The 22,891-nt window shown below is 44.5% G+C and overlaps 1 protein-coding gene across 1 annotated transcript in view; it reads right to left on the bottom strand.

The window, feature by feature from the left end:
• LOC140204828 (branched-chain-amino-acid aminotransferase, cytosolic-like) overlaps window positions 1-22,891 on the bottom strand; it is a 42,396-nt gene that overhangs the window by 5,068 nt on the left and 14,437 nt on the right. The window contains exons 2-10 of the mRNA XM_072271661.1: window positions 19,773-19,847; window positions 16,410-16,610; window positions 14,434-14,544; window positions 13,826-13,945; window positions 12,581-12,744; window positions 10,022-10,164; window positions 9,282-9,367; window positions 7,054-7,194; window positions 1,198-1,272 (exon numbers count right to left, since the gene is read on the bottom strand). Coding sequence (XP_072127762.1) covers window positions 1,198-1,272; window positions 7,054-7,194; window positions 9,282-9,367; window positions 10,022-10,164; window positions 12,581-12,744; window positions 13,826-13,945; window positions 14,434-14,544; window positions 16,410-16,610; window positions 19,773-19,847 — 1,116 coding nt within the window. The remainder of the gene's footprint in view (window positions 1-1,197; window positions 1,273-7,053; window positions 7,195-9,281; window positions 9,368-10,021; window positions 10,165-12,580; window positions 12,745-13,825; window positions 13,946-14,433; window positions 14,545-16,409; window positions 16,611-19,772; window positions 19,848-22,891) is intronic.

Below are 22,891 nucleotides of genomic sequence, written 5' to 3'. Positions count from 1 at the left end.
TGTCTCTTTTACCAATTTACCTCCCAGCTCTTTACTTCATCCCCTCCCCCTTCAGGTTTCACCTATCACCATGTGCTGTTCTCTTTTCCCTCCCGGCCCCCCATCTTTTAAATCTACTCCTCAGTTTTTTCCCTCCAGTCCTGCCAAAGGGTTTTGGCCCAAAACGTCGACTGTACTCTTTTGTCCATAGACGCTGCCTGGCCTGCTGAGTTCCTCCAGCATTTTGTGTGTGTTGCTCGGATTTCCAGCATCTGCAGATTTTCTCCTGTTTATGATCTCCATGAATTACACTTTTCCCTCAACAGAATTCCAGAGAGACTAATATCTCTGGTTATTAATCCTACAACCTGCTTGTCACTTTTTCTTCAGGTATCACCCACCACACACTGTCCTCTGTCTCTCAGCAAAGGGACTGACAGCCCAATCTCACACTGAATACCTTGCCCCTTGTGCTTCCTTATTAAAGACCCACTGTTCTAGGACTGAGATCCTGTCTGAGCCTTGACACCATCTGCCCTGTGTAACTTGATATCAGGACCAGATGGTGGCAGTCAGCTGTGTTCCTCAGTCACGTCCACAGGCTCTGAATCAGCCACTTAGTCTGAATGCGCGTGAAGGAATGTTCTAATCCCACAGCTCCCTGCAGTAACATTCCACACATAGAACCCTTAATTCTATGCAATGTGGATCAGAATCAAAGTGTGACTTTAGACATGTGGAGTTACAGATATTAAAAAACAACTGGGTGCAGCAATGTCGTTTCAAGAAGTAAGCCTCGTGCCACTAAAAGGATAAGTGGTTTGAAAACTAGCTTTGACTTGTTTCTGGTTGTCTGCCCTGCATGCCCACAAGATGGCTTCGGAGGATCGTGGTGTGTAGAATTGACTGGTGCATTGACACTGTTCTGGCTGATCTGAAATGACTCACCGAGGAGTGTCGGACGCTCCCTCGGCAAATAATTGAGGAAGTGCAAGCAACCAGATGCAATTTTTAGAATGATGTCTATTTACGGATAATACATAGCCTAATATTCTCCTCTTTCTGGAAACACTTCATAAAATGCTGTGGTGTATATGATAGGAAATTGTGCCAAGAATTGGTGCGAAGATATGTGCAGTCACTAACTTCAGTTTATATGTGCCAGCATGATTCATTACAAGCTACTGTACACAGTCTTCTAATACCCCAAAACTTTACCTGAATATCCGTCAATTCTTTCAGGAATCTTTTAGCTATCTCAGGGCCATTCTCCATGGTGGGAATGTGGTAGTTCTAAAGAAAGAATAAAGGTCAGAATCAAAATCAGGTTTATTATCACCGGCATGAGTTTTAGAACTGCTTTCTCTACAACATTCAACCACCAAAGTCAAAGCTCAAAGTAAATTTTACTATCAAAGTACATATTTGTCACCATATGCAACCCTAAGGTTCATTTTCCTGTGGGCATACTCAGCAAATCTATAGAACAGTAACTATAATAGGATCAATGAAAGATCAACCAGAGTGCAGAAGACAACAAACTGTGCAAACACAAATATAAATAAGTAGCAATAAATAACGAGAACACGAGATGAAGAGTCAATGACATCAGCGCCGGACTCCGGTACGAAGGTTCCCAGGTTCAAATCCAGTCAGAGCCGCTCCCGAGTACGCTTTCCATCCGTGCCGGGTTGAGTGTCGAGATCGCAACTCGACCTCGTAAAATAAAGGGAAAAATACTGCGAAATGTCTGTGTGAGGAGTAGCGCACTACACAGTCTCTCTCTCTCTCGATCCGCGCCTTGTAAAGAATGAAAAAGACATCGTCCTGCCAACATCGCACGCGCGCGCGCGCGCGCACACACACACACACACACATACACACACACACACACACACTTCAAAAAAAAAGTCCTTAAAGTGAGATCACTAGTTGTGGGAAACATCTCAACGATGGGGCAAGTGAGTCTAGCTGTTCCCTTTTAATTTAAGAGCCTGATGGTTGAGGAGTAGAAACTGTTCTTGAACCTGGTGGTGCGAGTCCTGAGGCTTTCGTACCTTTTACCTGATGGCAGCAGCGAGAAAAGAGCACGGCCTGGGCGGTGGGGATCTCTGATGATGGATGCTGCTTTCCTACGACAGCGTTTCACGTAGATGTGCTCAGTGGCTGGGGGCGGGAGGGGGTGCTTTACATGTGCTGGGCCGAATTCACTGCCTTTTGTAGCATTTTCCATTCATAGGTATTGATGTTCCCACACCAGTCAATACACTCTCCATACGTTCAGTAGTGTGACTTCAAACTTCTAATGCTTGGTTCTTTCATTGCATTTATTTGATTTCTAGTCATTGTTATTTGGGTCTTTGACTTCCTAGCACCAGCTGATTAATTTTTGTGCCTTTTTTCACCACATGATAACAAATCTACTGAATGAAAAAGCCAACAAATGTCCTGTACTTCTCCACCCAGCAATGAGACTCTGGTTACATTCAATCAGCTGCATTAAGGCAGGTCAAACCATTCACGTGTTTGACATAAGACTCCAGAAATAGAAACATCATTCCAGGCTGTTACGGGGAGAGGTTACCAGGCAGAAGGAGAAAAGGATGCCAAGCCTCCACAAAGAAGTGCAAACATTCCCCACACACTCCTCGGATTCCCTGCCCATGATTGCTCAATATAAACACAAGAGATTCTGCAGATGCTGGAGATCCAGATTAACACACACACACACACACACACACACACACACACAATGCTGGAGGAACTCAGCAGATCAGGCATCATCTCTGGAGAGGAATAAACAGTCAACATTTCAGGCCGACACAATGATCAGTCCCTTCTCCATCCATGGTCCACTCTCCTCTCCTATCTTTACGTTTTCTCCCTGTCACCTCCCAGCACTGAACTCTTCCCAGAACCTACGGACTCACTTTCGAGGACTCTTCATCTCATGCTCTTGATAATTATTGCCTGTTTAGTTGATCCTTTCTTTATCTATTTATTTATTCATTCATTCTTTCTTCCTTCCTGTTTGCAAAGCTAGTTGTCTTTGGCACATTGGTTGTCTGTCTGTCCTGTTGGGGTGGTCTTTCATTGTATTTACTGTGAATGCCCACTAGTAAATGAATCTCGGGTCTGTAGATGGTGACACATACATACTTGATAATAAATATAAAAATAAAAATAAACTTTCACTGCCTCCATTGCTTCCTTTCTTATCAATCATAGGATGGTGGTAAAGGCAGATACACACACTAGGGGCATTTAAGAAACTCTTAGATAGGTACATCAATGATCGAAAGAATGGAGAGTTATGTAGGAATGAAGGATTAAATTGATCTTGGAGTAGGTTAAGGTTAAAGGTCAAAGAGCCTGTACTGTGCTGTAGTGTCCAATGCTCGTAGGTTTCTTCACAGATAAGAAACACAAAGAAGAGACAGGCAGATAGGATGGAATGAGCAGGAGGGAAAGGAAGAAACGACTAGCGGGAGAAAGAACCAGGAACACAAACACAGGAAGTCAGAGCATAGTCATAGTCATACTGTATTGATCCTGGGGGAAATTGGTTTTCGTTACAGTTGCACCATAAATAATAAATAGTAATAGAACCATAAATAGTTAAATAGTAATATGTAAATTATGCCAGGAAATAAGTCCAGGACCAGCCTATTGGCTCAGGGTGTCTGACCCTCCACGGGAGGAGTTGTAAAGTTTGATGGCCACAGGCAGGAATGACTTCCTATGACGCTCAGTGCTGCATCGCGGTGGAATGAGTCTCTGGCTGAATGTACTCCTGTGCCCATCCAGTACATTATGTAGTGGATGGGAGACATCGTCCAAGATGGCATGCAACTTGGACAGCATCCTCTTTTCAGACACCACCGTCAGAGAGCCCAGTTCCATCCCCACAACATCACTGGCCTTACGAATGAGTTTGTTGATTCTGTTGGTGTCAGCTACCCTCAGCCTGCTGCCCCAGCACACAACAGCAAACATGATAGCACTGGCCACCACAGACTCGTAGGACATCCTCAGCATCGTCCGGCAGATGTTAAAGGACCTCAGTCTCCTCAGGAAATAGAGACGGCTCTGACCCTTCTTGTAGACAGCCTCAGTGAGGTACGAAGCAAGTCCGAAGTAATGGAACACAGAAAATTATCCAGCAGGAAAAGCATAAAGTCTCTCCATCGATAGTAGCTAACCTCAGCTGTGCCAGCACTGGTTCTCTCAGTGCTTTGAGCACTTTGAACAGAGAGCACTTTGTTCTCTCAGTGTAACAAAGCAGTACTCTGCCTTGTTACACTGAGAGAAGTTTACAATTTGACGACCTCTACTGGAGGTACCACTGTACGTTCACGCAAAAGGAATCTCAGATAGTTTGTGATGACATTGACCATTCAATATTTTGCAATCACTCATCAAGCTCACATTTAAAGAGCAGCCACTTGCATAAGGACTCTGGACACACACAGAACACTATTTAGCACCCTCAACTGGGGAGGGGACATATGTAATGCTGAGGCTTTCTAGGGCATTGGTCAGACTGTATTTAGAGTATTGTGAGCAGTTTTGGGCCACCTAATCTAAGCAAGTGTTGGCATGCAGAGGGTTCAGAGCATGTTTACAAGAATGATCCCTGGATTGAAAGGGTTATTGTATGAGGAGTGTTTGATAGTCCTCGGTTTGTACTCACTGGAGTTTAGAAGAATGGGGGGGAATCTCATTGAAACTTAGTGAATATTAAAAATCCTGAACAGAGTGGACTTGGAGAGGACGTTTCCAATTGTGGGGAAGTCTAGGACCAGAGGGTACAACCTCACCTCATTACAGGAAAGATGTGGAAACTGCAGAACGGGTGCCGAGGAGACTTACAAGGATGTTGCCTGGATTGGGGAGCATGCCTTATGAGAATAGGTTGAGTAAACTTGGCCTTTTCTCCTTGGAGTGACGGAGGATGAGAAGTGACCTGATATGTATAAGGCGATGAGAGGCATTGATCGTGTGGACAGTCAGAGGCTTTTTCTAGGGCTGAAACGGCTAACACGAGAGGGCACAGTTTTAAGGTGCTTGGAAGCAGGTACAGAGGAGATGTCAGGGGTAAGTTTTTTTACGCAGAGAGTAATGAGGACGTGGAATGGGCTGCCGGCGACGGTGGTGGAGGCAGATACCATAGGTTCTTTTAAGAGACTCCTGAACAGGTACATAGAGCTTAGAAAAATAGAGGCTATGGATAAACAGCGGTAATTTCTAAAGTAAGTACACGTTCAGCACAGCATTGTGGGCGAAAGGGCCTGTATTGTGCTGTAGGCTTTCTATGTTTCTAACCTCAGAAAAGAAGGATGCCTCTTTAGAATAGAGATGAGGAGGAATTTCTTTTGCCAGAGGGTGGTGAATCTGTGGAAATCATTGCCACTGTCAGCTGTGGAGGCCAAGTCATTGGGTATATTTAAAGCTGAGGTTGATAGGCTATTAATTTGTAAAAGCATCGAGGTTGTAGAGAGTAGGAAGGAGGATGGAATTGAAAAGGATAATAAATCAGCCAAGATCAAATAGCAGAACAGACTCGATGGGCTGAATGGCCTAATTCTGCTTGTATATCTTATGGCATAAAACTCCTTACAGCAATTTCCAACTACATGGAAATGTGACGTTAGTACGTATAAACCATTTAAGTGGCGGGGGGGGGGGACATACAATGATACTGTGGGTTTATCATAACGGATCGGGACGTTGAGTGGAGGCCTGTGACTAGTGGTGTGCCACAGGGATCAGTGCTGGGTCCGTTGTTATTTGTCATCTATATCAATGATCTGGATGATAATGTGGTAAATTGGATCAGCAAATTTGCTGATGATACAAAGATTGGAGGTGTAGTAGACAGTGAGGAAGATTTTCAGAGCCTGCAGAGGGATTTGGACCAGCTGGAAAAATGGGCGGAAAAATGGCAGATGGAGTTTAATACAGACAAGTGTGAGGTACTGCATGTTGGAAGGACAAACCAAGGTAGAACATACAGGGTTAATGGTAAGGCACTGAGGAGTACAGTGGAACAGAGGGATCTGGGAATACAGATACAAAATTCCCTAAAAGTGGCATCACAAATAGATAGGGTCGTAAAGAGAGCTTTTCGTGTATTGGCCTTTATTAATCAAAGTATTGAGTATAAGAGCTGGAATGTTATGATGAGGTTGTATAAGGCATTGGTGAGGCCGAATCTGGAGTATTGTGTTCAGTTTTGGTCACCAAGTTACAGAAGGATATAAATAAGGTTGAGAGAGTGCAGAGAAGGTTTACAAGGATGTTGCCGGGACTTGAGAAACTCAGTTACAGAGAAAGTTTGAATAGGTTAGGACTTTATTCCCTGGAGCATAGAAGAATGAGGGGAGATTTGATAGAGGTATATAAAATTATGATGGGTATAGACAGAGTGAATGCAAGCAGGCTTTTTCCACTGAGGCAAGGGGAGAAAAAAACCAGAGGACACGGGTTAAGGGTGAGGGGGGAAAAGTTTAAAGGGAACATTGCAGGGGGCTTCTTCACACAGAGAGTGGTGGGAGTATGGAATGAGCTGCCAGACAAGGTGGTAAATGCGGGTTCTTTTTTAACATTTAAGAATAAATTGGACAGATACATGGATGGGAGGTGTATGGAGGGATATGGTCCGTGTGCAGGTCAGTGGGACTAGGCAGAAAATGGTCCGGCACAGCCAAGAAGGGTCAAAAGGCCTGTTTCTGTGCTGTAGTTTCTATGGTTCTATGATGGAAGAGAGTGTTAGGTTCAGTGACAGCCCACACCAGGGGAGTAGATTAATGAAACATTATCACAAAGTATACTTCTGTTGGGATTAATGTCAGGGCAGCCTGCCCTTGCTCACATCCACACTTGCTTTAAGATATCGTTGTGTATTTAGGATATTCATCACCTCCCACAGCATTGAATCCTGCTGAATTACGGCCTGTGTGGAGTATCGGTCGGAGTTTCAGTTTCCTGCTCTCCTTTGCAACCTGCTACTTGTAATGATGTCTGCAAAAACCACGATAAGTTCAGAGAATATGACTCATCAAATGGACTCACCTGGCCCAGATAAAGGATTCGACTGACCGGACACACAACGCAGGCTGTACCGGAACCGAAAATTTCCTTTATTCGATTCTCCTGCAGTCCTTTGACCAGCTCATTCATTGTCATCCCTCGCTCCGAAACTTTAAACTCACCCTGGAAATATACAGTTGTTAATAAAGCAGAACTGCCTGATGACTGCTTGTTAATATGCACGTATCGCCCTCTATCAGGGCAACGGTAATCACAGAATTCCACACCTTACTAGTGGAACTGGAAAGGATGTTTCCTATGGTGGGGCAGTCTAGGACCAGATAGCAGAGCCTGAGAATAGAAGCACTCTCCCTTTAGAACAGAGATGAGGAGGAATTTCTTTAGCTAGAGGGTGGCAAATTCATGATTTGAATGCAGGCCAATTCATTGGGTATATTTAAAGCCAAGGGGTTCCTAATCTAGCGTCCATGGATCCCTCGGATAATGGTAGGGATAAAAATGATTGGGAACCCCTGTTTAAAGCAGACGTTGGTAGTCCTTTATTAGTAAGGGGATCAAAGGTTACAGGGTGAAGGGGTTAAGAGGGATAATAAATGAGTCATGACGGAATGATGGAGCAGACTTGATGGGCTGAATAACCTAATTCTACACCCATGTCTTATAGTCTTATGGCCCTGTATCACTGTTTTAGCTTCTTCATCCAAAAACCCAGCAGCACTGTGCCTGCTGCGTTCACCAGCAATTTTTATGAGCACTGTGTCAGGTTAAGTAGGGCTCGCAGCATCTCCAATGTCCACAACTAAAGCTAAAGGCTCCTATCTTTGAAAAGGAATTAATGCCATCCCATCATCTACAGAGAGCAGATGGAGGGAGAGGAGGAGGATTTTCATCTCCCATCTCCCTGGATAAGAAATGAAATGTTCAACAGGTATTATTTTCGAATGGTAATGACACTGTTCAGTCAGTGTGATACATCAGCGTAAAGTCAGTAACTTCTATTTTGAAAATGACTATTTTTTGCAAAGCTGGTGCCGTTCATTGATATTCCCAACAAAATAACCCGGTTTGTCAAGTTACAGCTGCAAACAATGCCTCACTGAAATGTTTATCAGACAGTGGGTGGTGCCCATGAGCTAACAGCACTAGTGTGTAACATGAGGCCCAGATCACAACTTAACACCAGTGTGCACCACTGCACCCAGTGCAAAACTTTGGAGAAGACAGGGGAATGAGGTTGAGAGGGATAATAAATCAGCCATGATGGAATGGTGGAGCAGACTGGATGGGTCAATTGGCCTAATTCTGCTCCCATGGACTTACTGCCCATTATGCTGCTGGTGTTCAGGGCAGCAGTGATGGTCCTCCACCTCTGGCAGTGTTCAGGGTTTCCTTCATCACATCAGTTTTCACTACTGTCAGTCGTGCAAGTCTCCGGTGGAGACTCAGGAATACCGTCACACTCAGATGTAGGATTCTTCATTGATGTTTCCATAACAATTTTGTTTTACCAGTCAGGGTTGTCAACCTTGAGCTGAATCCCCAAACCTGGAGGACCGGTGGACCACTCTTAGTCTGGCCTCTGACCTTTGATCTGTTTGGCGTGGGTCACCCTACCAAGAGCCAAAGCATAAAGCCCCAACTCCAGCCAACATAGCTGTCCGGGTCACTGAAACACGCAAGCCGCCAAACCTCATGACGAGGTTGTGGTCCTCTTGGAGGTCTGCTCCTATGTACTGTGGTCTCAATAACTGGTATCTAATATGACACCTAGTGCACAACCAGGCTTTCAGTACACACAAGTGATCTCCCTCTTATGACTTATGAATAGGATAGGGTAAGAGTTCGGCACGGACTAGAAGGGCCAAGATGGCCTGTTTCCGTGCTGTAATTGTTATATGGTTATATGACTCGGGCACCGCACAATTGCTGAATCAGACATCAGGCAGGAAATCACAGTGGATACAAAGCTTGCTTTCTGGACTGACTGGTGATGCCTGACCAGAAATAATATCTAAAACACGCTGATTAGAAATTGATTCTTCCAACTTGCGACTAGCAGCTTGAATCCAACTGGCAGCAGCACCCCATACCCAGTCTGTCAAGCTCCAAGCAGAACCACACAGAACTAGCTCATGTGGAAGAGTGATAGTCTATTATTAAAGGAATCCCACCCAATGCAGAAGCAGGTGAGAGTGTCTAAGAGACAGCGAAGAAGCACATGAAGATTTATTGATGAAATGCCATCGTACCCATTGTCGAGCCAGATCCAGCAAGCTCTGCCTAGTGACACCCGGAAGGATCGTCCCATCGAGTGGAGGAGTGAGCAATTCCAGTTCTAAAGAAGAAAATGTAAAACTATTCAAAAAGCGTCAACATGTAAACATCAGCATTTCGAGCTAGGCAGTCCTCCCCAAGCATCTTCTGAACAGGGATTAAAGGTTTGGGAGCTCAGGGGATTTTGCAAGTGCTGGAAATCGAGAGTATCACAGACAAAATGCTGGAGGAACCCAGCAGGTCAGGCAGCATCTATGGGGAGGAACAAACGGTCAACGTTTTGGGACAAGACCCTTCATCATGACTGAAGAAATGTGTTGAAAGTTTGCGAATTCCCTGTCACTAACACACTTAAAATCCACAACCCATCGTCAACAGATGTAGCTGAAAAGGTATGTAGTCTGAGAAAGTGGGCAAAATGGTCCGGCCTTACTGTGGAGGACAGGTAGGCAGGTCAAGCAAGAGGCAGAGGGAGAGAGTAAGAGTAAGAAAGAGTGAGAGCAAAAGCAAGAGACAGGGAGAAGGGGAGAAGTGTGTGTGTATATATATATATATATATATATATATATATATATATATATATATATATATATATACACACACACACATATGAAATTATAAAAGGGCAGCCTTGAGTCTTGTGGGTGATTTGGACCTGATACTGTATTGATACCAATGAGCTGGGTGTGGCGTTGGTGTTGCCCGTGATACGTACCACCCTGCTCGTTCTTCCAGTAGATGAAGATGTTCATGGTCCCCACCTCTGTGATCTCATGCTTGTCTCCGTAGAGCCACAGCACCTGCTGGCAGCCATGCTTCAGAGCTTCGTACTGTACATAAATTGTGGGGCCGTAATTGCTGGGCAGTGAGGAAGCGAGAGGAGAATTCTGTCAGATATTGTGCAACATAACCTGATGGTTTTGTACGTGCGTTCACCTTGCACATCATTCCGCGTGGCGAGGGCCTTTCACTAGGGTATTCCAAGCCGGAACAGTCCAAGCCTGAGAATTTTAATTAAAGTTAAGATGTTAGAATTGCCTCGCTTCATCATGTCAGTCTGTCCCAACAAAACTCTGGCCTACAAGGAGGCTGCTACGCTCTGTGCTAGGAGCAATAGAACTGGTTTGAAAGGTTGTGAATACACGGCGTGGCACAGTAGCACAGTGGTTAGTGCAATTGTTTTACAGTGCCAGTGATCAGGGTTTGATTCCCATCACTGTCTGTAAGAAGTTTGTACGTTCTCCCCATGATCATTCGGTTTCCTCTGGGTGCTCTGTTCTCCTTCCACATTCCAAAGACTTAGGGTTAGGGTAGAGTTAGTGAGTCTGGGCATATTATGTTGGTGCTGGAAGCACGGCAACACCCACAGGCTGCTCCCAGAACAATCCTCACACTGTGTCGGTCACTGACACAAAATGATTTATTTCACTGTATGTTTTGATGAAACCGCAAACCGGTTTATTATAGAAACATAGAAAATAGGTGCAGGAGTAGGCCATTCGGCCCTTCGAGCCTGCACCGCCATTTATTATGATCATGGCTGATCATCCAACTCAGAACCCCACCCCAGCCTTCCCTCCATACTCCCTGACCCCCGTAGCCACAAGGGCCATATCTAACTCCCTCTTAAATATAGCCAATGAACTGGCCTCAACTGTTTCCTGTGGCAGAGAATTCCACAGATTCACCACTCTCTGTGTGAAGAAGTTTTTCCTAATCTCGGTCCTAGGAAATTATTGACAATATTCTTGTGGACCGGCTAACCTGGGGGGGGGGGGGGGGGGGGGGAGGGGGGAGTGCGGTAGGGTTGCCAATGGACAAGAGTAGCAGTCAAATACATTGTGTTTACCCCGAGAAAGACTACCATGACCATGAAGCCTTGCGCCGGCACCTGTGTGCGCATGCGTGGCGCGTACGTGCCGATTTTTTTCTACAAATCGTTTTTGGCGATTCTGTTCAGTGAAACTACACTGTACATACATTAATATCTACTTTATATAGGCTGTGTGTTTATCATATCATTCCTGCTTTTACTATATGTTAGTGTTATTTTAGGTTTTATGTGTTATTTGGTATGATTTGGTAGGTTATTTTTTGGGTCTGGGAACGCTCACAAATTTTTCCCATATAAATTAATGGTTACTGCAGCTCGCTTTACTCCATTTCGGCACGTAAGGCTTCATAGGAACGCTCTACCTTAGCAGGGGAAATACAGGACAAGGACGGTCTTGTATGGGACAAACCAATTTAGCCCCATGTCCCGGCTAATATGGGACAGTTGGCAACCCTGAGGGGTGGGGTGGAGTGTTAATCACAACCGGAATATAGGTGATAAGTCAACTATAAGTCACTTATAACTGGCTAATACACTCAATTTCGTTTCTAAAAGGTTTTATCTAACAAATTTAATATTAAAAACACAGCGCATATTTTCCTCGCATGAATATAGTGATAAGTCAATTATAAGTCAATAGCATCATCACATTTTAAGTAACGTTTGGATATTAAACACACAGCACACATTTTCCCCGTATGAACATATAAAATCATTGCAACACACCAATATCGCTGAATCAGTGGGAGCCCTGGGCTTGTTTCCCTGCAACAAGACGGTCCCATCGAGGGGTGATGGGAGACAGTGATACTCGAAGGGGGTTCCTTACGTCCAGTCTATTCCGCAATTTAGTTTTCGTTGCATTCATTGCAGAAAACCCCGCTTCACAGAGGTATGTTGGAAATGGAAGCAACGTTTTCAGTGCTTTCGTGGCTATCTCAGGATATTTAGCCTTGACTTTGATCCAGAATGCCGGCAGAGATGTTATGTCAAACATACTTTTCAGCCCGCCATCATTTGCAAGCTCGAGGAGTTGATCTTCTTCCCGCGCTGACATGGATGACGCATGCGTAATGACCTCGCGTGCGTTCAAGTTCAACAGTGCGTGACAGGGAATGAGGAAAGGTGCAAATGACTCATATCGTTTCATACTGCCAAATCATATCGTTTCCTCGCAGCCTGGTAGCGCATGCCTTGCGGCCCGGTGGTTGGGGACCACTGCTTTAGTCAATGCTGGGAACTCCTGGTCTCCACAAGTCCAGTGCTGTGAACTCCTTGTCCGCACAGCCCAAAGTTGGGAGATCCTGGTCTCCGCAACCCAGCGCCAGGGGTTTCCAGGTCTGGAATTCCTGGTCTCTACGGCCAAATGATTCTCTCCATTAAATTATATTTTTACCACTCGTATCTACGTGTCTACTTTATTCGCTTGTACTCACTTACCCTCCCAACTTGCAGTCGCCCACACCTCCTTTCCAAGCACGCACAAACTGGGGGTCAGCGAGCAATGAGACAGGGTTGAAGCTTCCAGTAGCAAAGTAGGGTCCAACGGGCCCAATGATAACGAAGAGCAAGGCGTGATTGGCTCGAGCCACCCCAAGTGAAGGCTGCGGAGAGAAAAGAAACGCGCGATGATGAAAGTGTGCTCCATTCTTATGAAATATTTAACTTGTGCAGCTTGCTGAGAAGCCAAATGAAGGAAATCAAGAGCAGGATGATATCGAGGTATGAAGACTCAGCAGCTGTGCTGCATAGAAGGATCAAATTTGTTCACCGTATATAGTTACGTGTATTAGGAGTTTGCTGTGTCTGTTGGTCTGTGCAGGTCATACCACAAAGTGCAACGATATTCAACAATACCATGTAGGGGAAGCATGGTGCATAGCGGTAAAAGTCACGTAATTACAGTGCCAGCGACCCAAGTTCGATTCCCGCCACTGTCTGTAAGGAGTTTGCACGTTCTCTCTGCATAGGTTTCCTCTGGGTGCTCTGGTTTCCTCCCACATTCCAAAAATGCGCGGGTTAGCAAGTTAAATGGTCACGTGGGTGTAACTGGGGAGCGTGGGATTATTGTGCCAGAAAGGCCTGTATCTCTAATAAAATAATCTTCTAAAAATTCATTTATGGGATGTGGGCATCACCAGCTAAGCCGGCATTCTAAAATAAAATGATAAGACTAAAGAATAAAGTTAGAGGTTAAAGTACGGACATGGAATAAAATGTTTTAAACTGTTTACAGTGCAGTGACAGGGGTAATAGAGAGGGGCAGAGGGGTAACTAGATCAGATTAACCATTGGAGTCAGAAGATGGTTAGAGAAGTGTGGAAAATGGGATCACAGTGAGTCTATCAGTAACAAAGGAACACATGGTTAAGGTTGATATTGAAAGCATATGAGGTAAAATCAAAGGGAATAAGTTTTACGCAAGGAAACAGTGGGCAGCAATCGTTTTATGAAGGTGTGTAAATCACAGCACTGGAAAATAACAATTTGGCTTTATTTCATATAACAAGCAGCTCCAGATTCACATTCCATAAGGCTGAACGTGTTGAAGAACATGGTCAAGGACTGAAGATGTACCCAAAAAGTGCATTTTTTTTTCTATGTTTTATTCTTCAATTTCTACAACTCTGTCAGGCCAGTCTGTTAAAACTCACAGCATTAACCAGCATAACGAAGGTCTCTTACCTCTGTGCCAACGAAGGTGGGTCGGATGTAGAGACTTGCTGTATCAGAATATGGAACCCATTCTCTGTCAACTTCGATAAGTTTCCGAATACATTCCAACAGCTCCCCCTTGTCAAATTCCTAATAAATACAGATAGGCATAGTCCTTGGAAGCTCTGGTAGAGAAGATTTCAATTTCCAAAGGGCAGCATGCAGAAAGGGTGTTGCATTGCAATAACATGTACAATTGTAATATTACCAACACCAAGCAAGCAGGATCAAAGAGGTCAAAAAGATGCAGAGTGCTAGGAATGGAAGTTCAAAAGTTGGGTAGCAATATTATCATATTCAGATAAAGTATCTGAGATTAGAATTAATAGGCACTGTCACAATGGAGCTTGTGTAGTTGATCCACGTTGGATTTGGCTTGAAATACCAAACAAGAAATTTTAATGTTCTATTCAAATAGTGACATCCCTGGGCATTGCAATGAATATTTGCAAGCCCTAGCGTGGAATGCTGGAAAGTGGCTGTCCACATTTGGCAATTTAACAAATAAAGCATTCTGAGCTTTCCTTTAGCTCTCTTTCATGCATTCAGCAGAGAATGTAAGCAAGCGTGCTACGTACAGGCAGGCAAGCTCTGATCGCTGACCGGTGCATCCGCACCATGTTCAAGTCTGGTCGGAACATGCGAATCTTGTTGTCCACGCCACGGAAAGCCTTCATACCTTCAAACAGCTGTCGGTGAAAACAGGAGGGGAAGAAAAGAAACACATTTGACTTCAAATTGTCCTACACATTCAAGGGCAAAGAGACAGTTTCACCCGCTATAATTTTCATCCTCCGCACCCCTTCCACCAGCATCAACATCCTAAATGGGATTTGACTAATAGGTTGAATCGAACTGACGTCAGGCATTTGACATTCACGTACAAAGGTTCACAAGGTAACAGTGGGTCTGGTGCCAAATTTTCAAATATTATACAATAACTTCATCAGAATTAATGGACAACGCATCTGGCATAATCAACAAAACAAAGTCTCAGAGAATTCACACAAATTCCATGGGAGTCTATACTGTCATCTATTAATTTCAAATACAAACCTGGTGCTGGTAAAACCACCAGAAATACTTACTCACTGCCCATTGCCCCAGTGTGTTTAGGGCAGCAATGAAGGTCCTCCGTCTCTGGCGGTGTTCAGGGCTTCCTTCATCGTGTCAGCAGCTTCCTCTTGGTTTTCACTACCATGCAAGTCCCAGGTGGAGACTCAGGAATACTGTCACACTCAGGTGTAGAAGGCTTCTTCAAAGCTGTTTCCAGAACAATTTTGTTCCGACCAGTCAGAATTGTCAGCCCCAAACCTGGAGGACTGGTGGACCACTCTTAACCTGGCCTCTACCCTCTGACCTGTTTGGCATGGATGACCCTAGCAAGAGTTAAAGCACAAGGCCCTGACTCCAAACAACATAGCTCTCCAGGCCACTGAGGCGAGTAAGCCTCCAAGCCCAATGACAAGTTTGCAGTCCTCCTGGAGGATAACACTAGAAAAAATCGGCCAATAATGCAGTTGTTTCTGTACTTTGGAATCTGATACATTCACCGTGTCTTTAGCCACATCCAAGCAAGAACACTGATAGAGGTAGCACAGTCACCTTTTAAATAAAATATTTATGTCCTTGCTCCTTCTGTTACATAGAATTTCTAGCACAGATACTCAGCCCAAGTGGTCCATGATGCTACACAGAAGACTCCTCCAAATTTCCATCTCATCCTGTCACCATACCCACATTTTCAAATTTATATTTTACATGTTTTCTTACAACATAGGAGTCCATGCAGTCCATCGAGTTTAAGTCAACTTTTAAAGCAATCCCAACAAAAACGCCCCATTTACATCCCTGTAACCTATTCTTCCAGCTGGCCGGTGGTATAGTGCTATCAGTGCCGGACTTCAGGTCCCGAGTTTCAATCCAGCCAGTCCCTTTCACGCTTTCCATCTGTGCTGGGTTAAACATCGAGCTAACTACTTGGCCTGGTAAAAAGAAAGTCAAATGCCAAGGAAACGGCAGAAATGCCGCCCGATGCACCACAGGGCGTGGAAAGGAACAACCACCACCTATTCTTTGCACATTCCCATTAACACTCCCCAGATCTCCCGCCAGCCACCCTCACCAGGGGTCATTAACGGTAGCCAATTAACCTTACAACCGGAATGTCTTTGGGAAGCAGAAGGAAACGGGAGTAACCAGGAGGAAATCCAGTGGGTTCAGGGTGAACGTGCACACAGCTGGTGAGGATCGTAGCCAGGTGACGGAGACCGTGAGGTGGCAGTGGTACCTGCAATGCCAATGTGTTGCCACCCATGATTGCCCAATTACATCATCCTCTCCTTAAACTCACTCCGAATGTTCAAATTCCACATTGTAACCAACCCCTGAGTGAAGAATTGTTCCTCAGTCTCCCTGTTCATTACCTAAGACTGATGAAGTTCACGGTTACAGAGTCATACAACAGTGGTGCCTGATGTTTAAAAGGAGCACTTCTTAGATCATCTAAGTCAAGTACAATGAAAAACTTGCTTTGTCTTTAGAAATTGGTTACCTCTATAGAATAATGCAGAGCCGAAGATGCCGGGTGAAATGACAGGTTCTGCAGAGGTTTAATGTGGGGTTTGCCCCAGCCATTCTCTGCGTCCCATTCCACCGTTAACATGTGGTCTGAGAACGACTTGCCAAACACCAGTTTGTTGCTGTCAGGCTTCTCCTTGGGCTGTTTAGTGAGTTCAATCTGCAAATCAGCGGCCTGTTTGAAGCAGAGAGACAAGGAGTCTGAGTGATGTGTTTCTGAAGACAAGGCAACTGCACGTCATAATGACTAATGTAGGACTAACCCTGCGTGACTTCCTGGGGTACCCTTTCTTCTGCTGATGAACAGTCATTGAGCTGGAACAGTGACACTGCCCAACCTGCTGAATATGACTACCATTTTCTGTTTATATTCCCAGTATCTCAGTGCTTGGGTTTCGTGTATTCATTTGGTAAGCATTTTCTGCTCCATCCTGTCTCACACCCTATTTTAGAGCGTAAAACATAGGAGCAGAAATGTGACCGTTTGGCCCAGAGTCTGCACCGCCATTCTATCATGGCTGATCTATTGTCCCCCTCAACCCCATTCTCCCGCCTTCTCCTGTAACCTTTGACACCATTGCTAATCAAGAACTTATCAACCTCTGCTTTAAATACAGTGGATTCTGGTTAATAGGGCCATCAGTAGTCAGGGCAGATGCTTACTTGGGAAAACTCTTAAAGAACAAAAACCAATCAAGAAAATAGCCAGGATTCCTTTTGTTTACTTGGTACATTGTACCACTTAATTGGGACAGGAGACTGTTGCCAAAGCTTCAAACAAGTGTCAGTTGCATTCTCTTGTGTGGCTGTTAAACACTAAACTGTCCTTAGACTGAACAGCTTTTTAAATAGTATCAGTTGTGTGTGTTTTATGACCAAAAAGCAGAGATTTTTGTCACTGATAGTTAGTGAGAAATAAGCAGTAAGACAGTTCAGAACTGTTTTGCTCACTGCAGTTTCAAGCATTCAGGCTTAAAGATGCCAGAAACGGCTGGGAGTTAAAACAAAACCATTTCACAACGTTAACAAGTTAGAAACTACAAATAATTTGAGGTATCAACAATCATCTTGAATATTACATTCAAAATGAAGATGAAGGTTCCAAGGCTGCAATCATCAAAAGCATTGTCTGAAGGCAATCCATTATCTATGCTTGGTGTCTGCGCTGATCTTGTTTATTTACAGTCAATCAAAAGAATGCAGCCATCTACACTGGATGAATTGCTCCATCGATGACTATTAGGAACTACAGTATTGTAGAGGTACTGTTAGTGTTTTAATATGTACTGTATTTCATTTAAATACATAATTTGTTACTCAGGTAAATGGTACTTTGTCTTTTTTATAAGTTCAACAATTTAAACTATTTCCATGAAACTTCGTGTAATTGGGGCAACTGTTTAATTGGGCCAAAACGTACTGGTCCCGATGTTCCTCAATTAACCAGAGTCCATTGTATACCCAATGACTTTGGATCCACAGCCGTCTGTGGCAATGAATTCCACAAATTCAACACCTTCTGGCTAATGAAATTGCTCCTCATCCCTGTTCTAAAAGGATGGCCTTGTATCCTGAGATTGTGCCCTTGTCATCATGTCCACGCTATCCAGGGCTTTCAATATTCGATAGATTTCAATGAGATCTGCCTGTTATTTTGTAAATGACAGTATGAATCATCATCATCTCTGAAATGTTTTCATTTTTCTACTAACCTCCTTCTGCACTCCCATAAATAACTCCGAAAATTCTTCCCATTCACTCCTTCCCAGTGTGAAGCAACTATGAAACTGGCGTCCTGGTCTTTGCTTCTTCCCACAGGTTTCTAGCTATACAAATTGTTCCTGCCTGATTTGCTGCCTCCCTCTATGGACCTGTGACCAGCCACCAAAGGTGAGAAAGGTATTCCTGTTTTCTTCCATTCTTTCTCAATTGGACTCTGACTGCCAGGCACTCAGACCAACCTTAGCTCCCCAAGTGAGTCAGAACCTCCTTTATCTGTTCTGCATCCATCCTCAGTGATTCTATAATCATATTATCCCTATCTTATGTGTCAAGTGAGACAACGTACTTATTCTGTTCTGTTGTATTGCTTCTGTATTAACGTTCTCCACATTACCTCCTCCATCTCTTTGTCCACCTTATTATGGACACTATAAACATTCTTTCATTAACTTATGCTGCTATTTTTACCCTCCTACAAGTTAATTTTGGGTGGTGGGGTGGAGATACATCTCTACAAAAGGAGGGGTAATGCTCTCCTTCCCCCTGCTAGCCTGCAGGTCACCCTTGGGCAATGTGCAGCACCCCCCCCCCCCCGATCAGGGTCACATGAAGCCATGGGAACAAGTTGTATGAGCATCTGGCTATGCGATCACTGACGCCAGGCAGACAATCTGTGAAGGGTATTGATAATGGCTGGGGTCACCCATCTTGTAAAGACACTGCCCAGAAGGCAGCAATGGCAAACCAGTTCTTCAGTCGAAGATCATGATCACCCATGTTATTGACAGGACACATAATGGTGATGACGACAAGTTCTTTGTCCTTGTAATCTTTACACCATGTTTTCCAGTTCACTGGCCTTGCTATGGTTTTCTTGTCCCAGCCAAGTTACATCCCTCCACCCAAAACCTGATCCAGCCTATGGCATGGGCCATGTTCATTCAAAAAGCCACACTGAGATTCCAGAAGGTGCTTGGTCATGTTCTGGATGAACCTGATTCTCTGTAAATGCAGCATCTTCCAGCAGGAAGCTGGGTGAGCTGGAATGCGGACCCTGGGTGACCACACTACTCTGGCACTCCAAGATCCTTGCTGCTGTCCGGGATGTTATTGGTAAATACTACCCCAAGCAGAGCCACAGCCTGGTGTGCTGCTCCCAGCTGAACTATTGGGAGACTCTGGCGCTGTGTATATTACTGCATGGAGGCCATATGCTTATATCTACACTATGTTAGAAAGGAGCTGTAGGTGCACCCAAGCTACATGAACCTGTCACAAGGTACTGCAGGACTCAGTACTGTATTTTATAGGCATCCGTTAGTCTCGTGAGACCATGGATTTGTGCCTTGGAAGGTTTCCAGAGCAAGGTTGTATGGAAGATCGGCAGTTGCCCATGCTGCAAGTCTCCCCTCTTCATGCCACCGATGTTGTCCAAGGGAAGGGCACTAGGGCCGATACAGCTTGGCACCAGTGTCGTCGCAGAGCAATGTATGGTTAAGTGCCTTGCTCAAGGACACAACACGCTGCCTCAGCTGAGGCTCGAACTCACAACTTCAGATCACTAGACCGACGCCTTAACCACTTGGCCACGCGCCAACACTGTATTTTATCTCACCTTAAATGCTGTGCAAATTGATCTGCGGGATCCATTGGAAAAGCCATGAGGGTGAGTCAACTGCTTCCGTAAAACCTGCAAAACACAACATTAACGTCAGGTGAAATGAGTGCTGAAGGGTAAAGCTGCACTCACTGCCGGGGCAGTTTGGGTGGGGGGATGTGGAGGGGTGGTGGAATGGATATATATGCTTGGAGCAAGACTATAAGACTATCATGAGCTCTGGCACAGACTGGTCTTGGCAAAACCAAAACTGGTCATTGGGGAGCTGATTATTGGCAAGTAAGCGCTGCTTTATCGCACTGTCGACCGTGCCTTCCAGCTCTTCGCTGACGATTGAGAGTAGAGTGATTCAGCAGCAGGTGGCCAGACTGGATTTATCCCGATTTTTGCAAACGGGATATGCCCAGACTATATTCCACACTGTCAGGTAGATTCCAGTGTTATATTTGTGCTGTAACCTTGGCTAGAGGCAAAGCTAGTTCTGGAGCCCAGATTTTCAGTACAGATGCCTGTGGAGGGCAAGCCATTGGGTATATTTAAAGTCGAAGTTGATAAGTTCTTGATTACTAAGGGTGCCAAACGGAAGACAGCAGTTGAATTAGGTTGGGAGGGATAATAAAACATGATGGAATGGTGGAACAGAATCAATGGGCCAAATGGCCTGATTCTACTCCTGTGTCTTATGGCCTACTACAGATGAGATATTATTTGCTCCCTGATATCACGAAATAAACCAAAAAGGCACAATGTGGATATCAGTCCCAGATTCAGTGAAGCTCAATTGCGATTTGTCGGACTTTCCTTTCATTTCCCCAGGAAATATGAAATCCTGGTGAATAGACTGACTTGACTATCGGTCCACACAAGGTGCAAACTGATTCACCTACACAAAGACCGAAATCCTCAGATCCGGGACGATACACTCTCTGACCAAAGGTTCTTCAATCTGAAATGTTAACTCTGCTTCCCTTCCCTCAGACATGGCCTGACCTGCAGAATATTTCCAATATTTTCTGTTTTTATACTCTGTTTTGTACTGTGCAAACCTTGATTGAATTAACTTGTCATTCATGTCAAGTATTGTTAACCTTGCACTACATACATCTGGTGACAGTGTGCTCATTTGCCGAATATTTAGTTGCAGTCTTAGAATCAAAAGCTGAAGGTCAACCTGAAGAGCTGACTCGAAGACCAGTATCCCAGTCAACGTTTCTCCTTCAAATATTTTCTACTTCTTCCTTAATTTTTTTTTTTGTGGGACAAATCTGTAGCTTCTACATTTACACAAGAGATTCTGCAGATGCTGGAAATCCAGAGCCACACACACACACACACACACACACAAAGTGCTGGAGGACCTCAGAAGGCCAGGCAGCATCTATGGAGAGGAATAAACAGTCGACGTTTCAGGCAGAGACCCTTCACCGGAACAGGAAAGGACAGGATAGGAAGCCCCCCGCAACCCCCCCCACCTTTTTTATTGTTTATTGACATACTGTGTGGAATATACCCTCCCAACCCTTTCAGCTTCGCCACCCAACAATCCCCCAATTTAGTCCTAGCTTAATCACGGGACAATTTACAATGACCAATTAACCTAACAGCCAGTACGTCTTTGGACTGTGGGAGGAAATCAGAGCACCCGGAGGAAACCTACAAGGTAGAAACACCTTACAGGCAGCGGAGGGATTATTTGGGCTTCTTTCCCCCTTCCTTTCTAGTCCCGATGAAGGGTCGCAGCCCGAAACATCAACTGTTTATTCCTCTCCATAGGTGCTGCCTGACTTTCTGAGCTCTCACACTTATCTACACAACAAGTAATCATACTTAAAAGGAATTCATTCATTCACAAACAAGAGAAAAATCTGCGGATGCTAGAAATCCGAGCAACACACACAAAAATGCTGGAGGGACTCAGCAGGCCAGGCAGCATCCATGGAAAAAAACACAGTCAACATTTCGGGCCGAAACCCTTCGGCAGGACTTTCATTCAGTCATATGCATTGTAGGACAATTCCTGAGCCGACAACATCAGCTTTTTTAAAAAATAAGAACCTCCACAGGGTGCAAAAGTTTCAGAACCCAATCTGAACACTGAAGAAGTAAACTAACAGCATAAAACAGGAAAATACTGCAGAAATGAATCCTACACTAGATTGATTTTAGACGATGATCCAAGCACAACAATGCCGGTGAAAGCAGAATGCATTACTTTGAATTCCAACCTCCGCACAACACAGACTTCAACAATCATTTATTGCTTGGGCACATTTGCATTTTGTCAGCTCAGCGACTCAAAGGTTAGAAGATGGGATCCTTTCTGATAATAAGCCTTCCAGGCTGGTTCAAAGTACATTGCTTTTGTTCACATTAAGAGAAACACTCACAGAAAGGGGAACTAGACTCGACTTGCTCTGCTTGAAGCTCTGTTACGTTCTACATTTTATTCTTGGGAATTCTTCACGAAAAGATCAAGGTAAGAAAATGAATGAGAAAGAAATGTTTTTCCTCAAGTTAAGGGGGTCCACGGACCCTCTTGGTTGATGGTACAGGTCTATGGCAGAAAAGAGGTTGGGAACTCCTGCTATAGTGTCATAAAGTGGAGGTTTCCGTGTAAGGTTCTGTTAGAGAAGGAAGCTTGTTCACTCTGCTCAATTTAGAGGTTGTAGTACATTGTCGCTATTGGAATTGCACATTGTTTCTTCAAAGTAAGACACAGCAACATAACTAAGGCGGACATGTTGGTGTGCTGTATTCCCCTCTCCTGGCACTTGAAAAGGTTCAGGCTGCTCCCTCCTGGGTAAACACAGAAATCTGAAGCCATGCCCACTACCCCCACACGTTCCTAGTCACAATCAGAGGCCCGATAAGGCCGTCTCAAGCTTTTCTGTGCTTCTCTCAATCCGCTAATTCTTTATCCCCACATCTATAGAAAGAGTCCTACCACCCTTCATCTTGGATCCATTCATGGGAAAGACTTTGGACCAAGTTTACACGCACAGTCATTTGTCCTTTCAGAGTTACGTAGACGAGCCAGCTGATATCCTGAGGGACCCATAGGGAATGCAAATCTCTTCATTATTTTCAAGAACAATTAATCTGGAGGGGATACAATG

This window comes from Mobula birostris, chromosome 11, assembly GCF_030028105.1.
Source record: "Mobula birostris isolate sMobBir1 chromosome 11, sMobBir1.hap1, whole genome shotgun sequence".
Lineage (NCBI taxonomy): Eukaryota > Metazoa > Chordata > Chondrichthyes > Myliobatiformes > Myliobatidae > Mobula > Mobula birostris.
The sequence above is the reverse complement of the archived record's forward strand: the minus strand, read 5'-3'. Positions and strand labels throughout refer to the sequence as shown.